The following is an 11233-nucleotide window of genomic DNA, read 5'->3' as shown; positions in this document are numbered from 1 at the left end:
AGTCTTGTCTGCTCTGATCCTATTCAATGCACAGAATGATGTCACATTTGCTGACACGTAGAATTGGTTGAAAGGTTTGAAATTTGCTTACATGGAGGCAGAAATCCAAGGCTTTAATAACAGATTCTCTTGATTCCAAATCTGAATGTGACACATAATCACCTAGTGAGCTTAGAAATTTTGGATGATCTTTAAAACTGTTATGTTTTCATATATCCCTGCTTATGCACAAGAAAAGCTGGTTGGTGCCAGCAATTCCAGTCCCGTTCCTGTGTGCGTGTGTGTCTCTCAATCACTTACATTTGCTGAATGATTTTATTGAAATGTTGTTACACCAAAGCAATACCAATAGTACCATATATTAATAATTCAATTTGGGCTATGCGTCCGGGGCAGCTCAAAGTGGAACAAAGTCACTGAAGGTTGCCTTGTCTTATCAAACCTTTTCTTATCACAGATACTGTGGCAAGATTTTCCCGAGATCTGCAAACCTAACACGTCACCTGAGGACGCACACTGGAGAGCAGCCCTATAGGTACCGTGACCCCTTACCCGTGTCTGTGGTGCGGTCAAGGGAATATAGGAAGGGAATGAGTGCTCAACAGCCTTGCCCGGCCGGCTCCAGCGCTGGCTCCTTAGCGTTGATGACCCACCGTTGCGTTTGGGTCTCAAACAGGGCTTTTTGCATTCGATGCTGATATTCAGCGTTGGAGCTGCGGAGATGGGGGAAGGTTTCGGTCCTAGTTAGTGAAATTCTTTTGGCTCAGGCAGCCGCCCAGGCACCGTCCGCAAGTCCTTCCTTTGCCTCGCAGGATAGCTGGCACTTCCGAACTAGCATGGTTGAAGTGATTTTCAATAGGTCATGGCCATATTTTCCCTTGCAAAAAATTTTTTTTTTTTTTTGTAAGAGCTCTGCGGTGTTACTTGCGGCCTAAAGTTGGGTGTTTCATCAATCATCTGATTTCTGAAAGGTCCCGGTTGCAGAGGCGTTACTGTATTTATTTGTTTCCTGCCTAATCTGGATCCTTTCTGAGGTCTGCTTAACCAAAACCCATGTGGGTGTACTCTCTTGTTGATAAGAATATGTATGTGATACTGTATCCAGGACAGTCACATGCAGAAATGTGTATAGAAGCTTCACCTTATTGAAAATGAAAGACTAATTTAAATCAACTGGAAAGAAGCCAGTCCATGTTCCAGTAAAACAAATGCACCAATTTCTGCATTTTATGAGCTGTAAAGAGCAGAGTAAGCTCATTGTTTGTGAGGAAACAATATGTTTTTTACCTCCAGTCTCTTTGGGAAATGAGATTCACATCTAATTTTATTGAAGAAAGGTCTTGATGCATGTTATACCCGTCCACTACATAAAAGCCAAGAGCAATTAGTAGCATAATGGACGATTTCAGCACTAAAAAAAAATTGACATCATTGACAAGCGTAAGAGAAGCACGGGAGAAGTAAAAGATTGAAAAACTGAAGTGGTGAAGACTGTTGGCTAGTTGCCAGCCAGAGAATTTGGAATAGTTATAGTATGACTTAGTAATGGCTTAAAGAGCAATACAGTAAAGGCTTTAGGGACTCCAAATCGCTACAGAGTATGAAAATTGATGCCTCTGGTACCAGAGTGATAGACTAAACTACTCACATTGGCACAGTATTAAAGGTTGGGATTGTTTATTGCTGGTTTTTGCAAGATAACCAAATTTCCTCTGGGATTAGCAATCGAGCAAGCTAATTCCTCAAGAAAAGATTTAATCACGCGGTATAATTTAGAATAGGAAAAGAAATAGCCCTTTTTACCTTATTTGAGCATTAGAAGAGATCTGTTTCATGTTTTTTCCAAAAGTGTTTAATTGTATTGTATTGGCAGCACATGAAACAATAGAGTTATTGCTCTACTGTTTTCAAACTTCCCAACTTTGCGTGCAACAGTTTTAAAAACATGGGAATCAATTACCCTAGCTAATTTGATGCCATTAACTCTGAAATATTATGCTTATTCCTAAAGGCGCTATTTAAAATATAAAGCCTAACGTGAATTAAAGCTAAAAAACCCACCGTAGAAGTGACGTCTCCATTCCAAGAGCACAGCTCTCCAGTTATTCAGCCAAAACTTGTCTTTATTTCAGGGCGGGTTTTGCCTCAGTAGGGACCAAGGAAAACAATATACAAAGCCCGGAAGGTGCTTCGTGTCTCTTAGGACAAATCTTACATTTCCAGCTACTAACAAACCCTTTTCTACCCACCTGTTTTTGGTTTTTTAGATGCAAATACTGTGACAGGTCCTTTAGCATATCTTCTAACCTGCAGAGACATGTCCGTAACATCCACAATAAAGAGAAGCCATTCAAGTGTCACTTGTGTGACAGGTGTTTTGGTCAACAAACCAATCTTGACAGACATCTAAAAAAGCACGAGAACGGAAACATGTCTGGTATGTATGCCTTTTCCCTCCCCAGCGTGCCCTACGTACTGCCAGCGTTCATATACAGGGACCTCACGTTCACTTTCAATACCACCGCGCGTCAGTAGGCACACGTTCCTCTGCGCCGTCTGCTCCGATGAGTGGGTTTCTGGAAAATATGTAAGTGCCTAAGCTCTGCTGACATTTAAAGTGCTTTGAAAATCCCAGCATAAACTCTACCCTTGTATAACTTAATACCACTGAATGATGTCTTTTCTTTTGGTTTTAATTAAGCCAACCATAGCATTTTGAGAACAGACTGGGAAAATTGGTTTAATCCCATCTCCGCAATCACTTGGCTCTCAATAGGAGTCCTAGATTTAGAGTCTCAGGGGGCACTCTAAGAGATTTTCTTGGCACCCTCTAAAATATTCCCACTGTCAGGAGCTGAAAAGCGCTAGCTATTATGGAGGTAATGGTGCCTCCCAAACCCCAAAGCAAATTGGTCACCGCGCAGCAGCAGCAAAGGCAGCGGCAGGTAGTGGATATCATTTAGGTATCTGCAGGGTTTCATAAAACCCCTGTCTGCAGTCTTTTCAGTCGATGTTTTGCTCCACTGGAAATAACCAGGTACCTGCAGTGAATGCAGAGCTGTCTTCTCCCCAATACACGGAGAAAGACGTCTGTCACGGGTCTCTCAGTGCTAATGAACCTGGGTGATTATGTCAATGGCTGCTCCATATTTTAAGCAAATCTGCATAATTAGAAGCTAAAATGAAGTTCCATTTGCTCCGTTCAGCCATTGGTCTAACACGGTTATTGACTGACAGTCTTGGAGTCGCAAGGGAACAGGAGGGAGATGTTGAAACAGATACTTGGCAAAAGCAATTATCAGCCATGGAAATGGCACCCAGCATGCAAGCAGTCATTGTGGCTGGAAACCACCTTCGCCCATGGATAATGACACTTCCCTTCTAATTACCGGTCTTACAGCTGATAGATCACTATGACCAACTTTTCTGGGTCTCATCCATTTTAACCATCGCTTCCATTTCAATTTGATTTAAATGGTTAAATATCGAAAATGTAAAGGAGCAAAACCAGAAGTTCTCTATTTTGCTTTAAGGTACTGCAACATCTTCACCTCACTCAGAACTGGAAAGCACAGGGGCAATCCTAGATGACAAGGAAGACTCTTACTTCACAGAAATTAGGAATTTTATTGGAAACAGCAACCACAACAATCAATCCCCCCGAAACTCAGAGGAGAGGTAAGTTACGACTGATCTGCCTTCAAAAGGTGCCACTCTTCCTTTTCCAGATTTAACCTGATTTTTCACTTTTGATGAGTTATTTTAGCAATCTGGTTGCTTCAGTGTTCACCTTGGTGTCTTATGGAAAGAAACATATTGATTCCCTCCCCATCGTGCATGAGCATATTCCCAGCGGCAGATGCTGGACAGAAGGTTCATCTATGAACACGTTTCTCCGTGTATCAGGAGCTCTCAGTTTCAAATTCCCATCGTTGATTTAAGCCTGTTGAAAAAGTCCCTCATGTTACATTCATGGCAGAACAGGCGAATTCTACATCCTGCGCCTAAATACCGAGAGCCTTATGATTTAAATGCAATTGAAATGTGTAGTTAATAAAGTAGACTAAGCGAAATTCTCGGATCAAATGAAAGATTCTAACTGAAAGTCCTTTCCCGTAAGTAACTCAATCCCCCAGAAGATGCTGACTAGCAAAAAGTCCGTGAGGCCGTGGGTAGGCGTTGGTAGTCCACAGTGCTCTAGCATATGAGAGGCTTTTTCCTACTGAGATTTATTAAGTATATGAGTTTTCAGTTCTTCTGAACTAACAGAAGAGAGACCACTTCTAAATATTTTCAGCTGATAAAAATACAGCTAAGCAGAAAAGGCTATAGCATGGATACACACGTCAGCTATACATATTTCTTTGAGACTGGTTTTGCATTATGCATTATTTGTGCTTTTGAATTGGCATTACATTATCAGCATCAAAAATGTCTTACTGTTGGTGACAAACTTCACTGTCTTCTCAATTTCCAGATGCCTTTGTGAAGGGATGAAAATGGTGGACATAACACAATTTCCATGAAAGTATTGGATTAAGTGATTACATGCATATTCAAATTTCATTCCATCTTGATTGGCAATGAGGGCTTGGGATTTTTTCTTTGCACATCTGGTCTCAACATGTCCTCCGACAGGAAGTCAGCAAAGTGAAAAGGTTGCTGCGTTGTGCAGTGTTTCCTTTCTAAATTTGGCACTTCAGACTGCTCTTGATGGATATTTTATCCCTGGCAAATTGCTGCATTTGAAAGCATAATTAGAGAATCTGTTTTCTTAATCACATGGCTTTTGTTACTTTGGTTGTAGTCCATCTCCCTTTCATTTCTAGCAGCCTCAATTGAGCATAACAAGCAAGTTGGCAGCCCAAACTGTGCTCAACAACTTCTTATTTCTGCCTATTTAAATAAAAGATGATAAAGAGATATTGCTCTGATTATCTTAGAGGGGGGCAGCTGCTTCAGCTCTCCCGACTCTGCACAGCCTCAGATTTTTTGATACTGTGATATAAACAGACCATTCCCTAGGTTTTTTTTAATGCAATACTAAACTCGTGACCATCAGCTGGAATTTGCTCAGAAAATAGATGAAACTATTATGTTTAGGAAGATGATGCTATCGTTGTATAAGAAAGTAGCTTTCACTTGTGTACGCTCCATAAGAAAGTACATCTCTTACAACAGCAAGTCAAGTGCTAAATACCAAATACGCTGCTAGGGCTCATCCTTATCTTGCTCAAACTTTTGGTATATTCCATATTGTCCCGCACAGTTTGAAGCACAGGGAGTCTAAAGCAAACTGCGGGCGGACAATAAAGTTTCCATTTTTATAACTGTATTCCTGGAAGAGTAAGGACCTTTTGCACAATGAGAACAATAGATGAATCAAGGCCTCCGTGCTACATAACGCAGCGGAGCAGATACGCTGGTAGCGTCAGTTCACGTGGCTCCACCGAGCTCAGCCCTTCTACACCGCTAGTACCTCTGGCCGTGCGTTTGTCAACGCGGCGGCGGTGCCAGATTTCTTTAGCTCTCATTTAATGCGGCGGACGCAATGCAGCTGCGGATGCTCAGAATCCTGCAGGGTTGAGGCCGTTAGCAACCGAGCCCCTACTTCAGCGTGGATATTATGTCCTTGATAAAATCCCGTAGGAAGTAGTTAAGAGAAGTCATTGTCTGAAAGCAAAAGAGAACGTAATAACAGCGGGTAGACCAAATGGTTTTCCATGTGTGTATTGCTATAATTACTCATTTAATAAGAATAAATGCACTTCAAATGCTATATGACCTTTCTTTTCATTACTTCTTACCCTTCAAATCAGTCAATAATGTAGTTCAGCGTGGAGGCAGTATTGCAGAGCACTCTTCAGGTCTTCAGCTGAAGTCCCTTAGGTTCCCATGTATGTAATCCATACGTTCAGCGAAGTAGTATGGCTTCCAAATGGGTGGTAGTGTGCAAAATTAATTATGCATGTAATTTTGACTTTAAAACTCTGAACGCAGGATTGGATGTCATTTTTGAAAATGCCGGATCTGATTTTCAGAGTTTCTTGGCCCCTACAGCTTCTGTCAAAAGTCAATGAGTTGTTTTGCCCAGACTACATATGTGATTGGAAACATGAGATGAAATAATGCGTGAGAAAATTTGGAATGGATGTCTGAACATACCTCCACTTGAACAGTAGTTTTAGGCTCCCAGGATAACAGGAAAATCCCATGCTGATGGCACGGCAACGTCCCACTGATTTTTGAGTGGAATTTTCTCTAATACTGCCTAAACGTCTGAAGCTAAACAAGATGATACAAAATACAGAAATGACTTTATTCTGCTGGGACGGATCCTTTTCAGATCTGCTTCCGTCAATCCGCTGCTGAGCAGCTTTCATAACTGATTTGTGATTATTGCTTGGGTTTGTTTTGGTCCTTTCAGAATGAATGGCAGCCACTTTAAGGATGAAAAAGCCATGGTAGCCAGCCAGAATTCGGATTTGCTGGATGACGAGGAGGCAGAAGATGAAGTCATGATGGACGAAGAGGACGAAGAGAGCGAAATTGCAGGGAAGGCAGTCAAAGAGCCTGTTACGAGTGACATGCATGAGGGGACTCCGGAGGAGGATTACGAGGAAACGAGTACTTTGGACATGAACTGCAAAGCTTCCCCTGGCAGGTTGGTTCCTCCCGAGTATTGGTGTGCCCGATAACGTGAAATAAAAACAATTAAACCATACAAGGGTGCCAGCACCAAACTGTGTGCTGCGGGAACCAGTCCGAAGTAGCCAGCTTCCCAGTTAGTTACGATAGCAACGTGCCTCTGTGTTTGGGTCAATACCAGCCCTGTTTTCAGTCTCTTCATGCAGTCCGTAGCCCTTTAGAGGAAAAATAGCTGTGCTCGGGGAACTATTGTCGGGTTCTGGGTGAGACAGGAAATGTTCATGGGAGAGGCGTTATCTGCTCCATAAACCAACCTGGATCTCCTGTAATGGTCTTGTGAAAGGCTGTGGAGATACCAGGAGAGAAACGACCTCTCCCTCCCCTGCTCCCAGTACCCACCCTCTCCTCTTTAGGAAAAAAAGAGGCATTTCTTTTCTTTCAGGATCACGGTTTCACAGGGCAAGGTGGTTTATGAATGTAAAAAAGGGGGAGATTGCTCAGATGTGTAAATCTGGGAGGACGAGGGAACGCAGAGAGGATGATTTAATTGACATTAAAAGCTCTGTGGTGCTTTTGTAGGTATAAAGAGGAGGAGTATAATAAGACTGGACTTTCGGCTTTGGACCACATAAGGCACTTCACAGATAGCCTCAAAATGAGGAAAATGGAAGAAAATCAATATAGTGAAGCTGAATTGGCAGCTTTCAATACTTCCCAGCTGCCAGAGGACCTAAAACAACCGTTGTACAGGAAATCCAAATCCCAGGTAAAAGCTTAACTCAGTTAAAACGTTATTGTCGCCAAATACCCGAAGGATTAAACTGTTAGTGTGTGGCAGGCAAGGTCGTTCCAGCTTCGTCAGACAGGGCTGTGCTCCACATCTGCAAACCTCAGCCTGCCCCGGCCGCCCCTGCACTCCCACCGCACCGGGGAGACACGGCGGGATGCTCTGGTCCCTGGTGACGGAGAATTTGCTTACTTTTTTGCTATTTTTATTCCCGTCTGCCACACGCAGGAATGCCAGGGTAAGAAATATAGTCCCACTCTGCTTTCGTACAGCCGGCGTGGTCCCAGCGATGCCATGGAGTTTAGCTGCAGCCTCGCAGGGACGTGACCCAGTCATCTGGCTGGCTTGGCTTTTTGGTGTTCTGTTTTTAAAGTCTATTGAATGTTACCTCCTCTAGGTCCTCGGCATGTTTTCAAAACAGCAATAACTGGCCTGACATCTTAGTGCTATTTCTTGATATTTTTTTTAACATTAATTAAAATGGGTCTTTTTAGCCCCTTCAAAAGATTCCCGTTTTAAAAATTGCAGAATATGCCTGTAGAAAAGGTCAGCAAAGGAGACTGTGGTATTTGGTGAAATACAGGACCAGCCAAGGGATAATGTGACTCCTCAGGCTCTTGAAAAGAGCCTCTTGTGCCAAGAATCTGAAGGCAAAGGAAACTCTGGGACCTTGTCTACTATCAAAGGTTTCTCAGAGCTTCATGAAGCCAGATGAAAGCAGAAATTATTATTACTATTAGTGAGTCAAAGGTGTCGGTGAAAAGGTTGACAGTGGTTTTACCTAACGCGCTTTGATATTTTTTAAATAAGTTGAGAAGAGCAGTCGTAGCCTAAGTGATGCCCTAACCGCGTAGGGGTGGCACGGGTCCAAGCTCAGATCCGCGCCGCGGGATCGTGACCTCTTTGTCCTTCTTCTTTCCCCGTCCAGGCGTATGCGATGATGCTCTCTCTCTCCGACAAGGACTCCCTTCATTCCGCATCCCACAGTTCTCCCAACATGTGGCACAGTATGGCGAGAGCCGCTGCAGAATCCAGCGCCATTCAATCCATCAGTCACGTATGACGTTGTGAAGGCTTACCGAGAATGGGACCAAGTCCAAACCAGTAGCATGGCTCTTTCATATATGACTATTTAAAAGACTGCTGAGCAGAATGCCTTATAAATCTGCAGGGTCACTCATTTAAAGTCCGGTGACCTTAAACTGAATAATTTTAAAAAGAAAGAAACTATTTATTCTCAATATTTTGTTTTGCACAGCAAAGGCAGCTGCTGACTTCTGGAGGATCAATGCGACTTAAAAAAATAAAAGTTTCAGTGGATTATGTAAACCGGGGCCGGGAAAAAGTGTCTTCCAGTTCACCCGGCTTTGAGGGGCAGGGGCAAAAGGGTTAAGACTGCATTGATACACACATGGGCACTCCTTTAAAGTAGGAACTGAATTGATTTTCTTTTTGTATAAGACAGTTTGACACAGGATTGGGAACAGTTGCTTTTATGTACAAATCTCTTCATTAAAGCTTTATGCATTTTAGCCCTTCAAAGAAAGAAAATAGTTCTATCAAATGCACACTATCCATCGTAAATGTAGAAAGAAGTAACAGGGAATATTTTGCTCTCTCCGTAATTCTTTTGCCTTCTCAACTGCGTTGTTAAAAAAAAAGGAAAAACAAGGAAAAGAAAAAGAAAGAAAAAAAAAAAGAACTCTGAGAAACAATACAGAAGAGGCTTGTGTATATTGTAAACTATGAATGTTCACTACTCCAAGAAGCTAAATCATCCAGATAATTCTGTGAAAGCACCGCATTCATCGACAGCACCACTAGTTCAAATCATTGTAAGGAGATTTTGATTTTCGACAATCATGTCACTATTTTGTTGTGTTGTTTCCTTTCCCCCCTGCCCTCCAATTTCTTCTTTGTGTTGTGTGTACCATGTATTTATTTGTTGGCAAACGATTGTTTGTTGATTAAAATAGCACTGTTCCTGTAACAAACAGCACTGCTCCAGTCCCCCACTGCGTTACGATGTAAGGCACCCATGTACTTCAAAAAAAAGTGAGGTGAACTGATCTGTGTATATGGGAGTGCAAAACAGTGTTTGAAATTTTCTTACATTCCTCTTCTCTTTTATTTTTGCCTTTTAATGAACTAAATAACTAATAGATGCGACTTAGTTTTTTTTTTTTTTTTGTAATACAGTAAATTGATTCAATTGTATAAACAGTTATAATTTCTTCATGAAAGCATGATTCTTCTGATTAAAAAACTGTACCCAATATTTTATGCTGGTTGTCTGCGAGCTTGTGTGATGTTATGTTCATGTTAATCCTATTTGTAAGATGAAGTGTTCCAAATTTATGTTTTAAAAAAATAAATAAATAACGGAAGGTATTCAGTTATTTTTTGGGGGTTTTTTTGGCCTTTAGTGAGGGACCAGATTTATTTTTCCTTTTGTTTATAATCTCATTTTGAAATAATCGGCAAGTTGAGGTACTTTCTTTAAATGCTTTGTACAATGTAACTGTTACGCATTTCAGTACATTACTATGAGAGGATCAACTTAAGAAAAAAAAAAATAAAGGACTACAAAACTGAAGGGATCTTTTTCCTTATTGTCTTGGTTTTGCCTGGGTCAGGGCAAAAATGCCGTATTTCGTCTGCAGTCCGGGGAGCACAGACCGTGTCTGGGGGGTCATCGGGATAAGGGTGACCAGAGGATGGGGCACTGCGAAGCGTCTTTGGACTCGGTCGTGCCATTTAGGGCGCGATCCGGAGTCTCTCAAGAGACTTTTGGAGGTTTTTGGATCGGTCCTTTAAGCTTCAAAAGACTGCCTTGGAAAAGAGGAATACGTCACTCATTTTACAGGAGGGGCTGGTGCAAGGTCACCGTCGAACGCTGCTGTGGAGCCGGAGCTCGGGCTGGTGATGCACCCGCCGGCTGCTCCGGGGGACAACGTGAGGAAGGAGCGGCTTGGCTGGCTAACAGCAAAACATTGACTCGCCGGAATGATGAAAATCCATAGCTGAGAAGCTAAATGGGCCTCCGACTGCATGAAATGAGTCTTTAGGGTCTAAAAGGGGGAAAAAAAAAAAAAAAAAATTTAGTTTGAGCGTATCATTTGTAGTCAAGTCCAAGTCCCTGCTGCTTCTGGAAAAGCTGCGGAGCAGTGGGAGGTGGGATGGCCAGGAAAAGCCAGCGCTGGCCCAGGCGATGCGCGTTTTCCTGCTCTTCCCAACAGCAGAGAGAGAAGGACCGAGACGGCTCCAGAGGGGACAACGGGAATGTCCCTGCCTGCCACCCCTGGGCAAGCTTGGGCTTTGCAGCTACTGCCCGGGGCTGTCCTTTGCATTTAAGTGGCTGGAAAGAGCGAACGTGGCACATGGTGGAGTCGTCTTGTGCAGCGGGACCAAGGATCGCTATCGCCAGATGCAAACGAGCTGGCGTGGGCGAGCAACGAGGGAGCGCGGGAGCCCAGGGCAGTTAGCAACAAACTGCATAATTAAATGCAGCACGGCCCCAGTGGGAAAGGCACGTTTAGGGAGTATGGTTTGTGGGAGGTTTGGTTAAACCTGGCTCCGCCGAAGCCAAAAATACCTCCAAAGATGGAGGTCTCGTCTCCAGGCCAAAAGCAAGGGGTGCTCTTTGCTCAGCCTGTTTCCGTACACAAAGACCTCTCATAGCTCACCAGATCCTTAAGTTACATTTCAGAATAACGTCTGTGTGTCATTCTCCTTCAGCCCAGCTACGGTTTAACTCGGTTTATAACCCTCACACAGCCACGGGGGCATCGGCAGGGC

The 11233-nt window shown here is 43.0% G+C and overlaps 1 protein-coding gene across 9 annotated transcripts in view; it reads left to right on the top strand.

Moving 5' to 3' along the window:
* MECOM (MDS1 and EVI1 complex locus) overlaps positions 1–10031 on the top strand; it is a 349885-nt gene extending 339854 nt beyond the window's left edge. For all 9 annotated transcript variants that reach the window (XM_075506831.1, XM_075506833.1, XM_075506832.1 and 6 more), the window contains 6 exons: positions 458–535; positions 2268–2437; positions 3534–3678; positions 6428–6664; positions 7228–7414; positions 8364–10031. In XM_075506831.1, the coding sequence (XP_075362946.1) occupies positions 458–535; positions 2268–2437; positions 3534–3678; positions 6428–6664; positions 7228–7414; positions 8364–8498 (952 nt within the window). In that variant the 3' untranslated portion in view covers positions 8499–10031. The remainder of the gene's footprint in view (positions 1–457; positions 536–2267; positions 2438–3533; positions 3679–6427; positions 6665–7227; positions 7415–8363) is intronic.
* Positions 10032–11233: the final 1202 nt, after the last annotated feature.

This window comes from Mycteria americana, chromosome 7, assembly GCF_035582795.1.
Source record: "Mycteria americana isolate JAX WOST 10 ecotype Jacksonville Zoo and Gardens chromosome 7, USCA_MyAme_1.0, whole genome shotgun sequence".
Lineage (NCBI taxonomy): Eukaryota > Metazoa > Chordata > Aves > Ciconiiformes > Ciconiidae > Mycteria > Mycteria americana.
The sequence above is the reverse complement of the archived record's forward strand: the minus strand, read 5'-3'. Positions and strand labels throughout refer to the sequence as shown.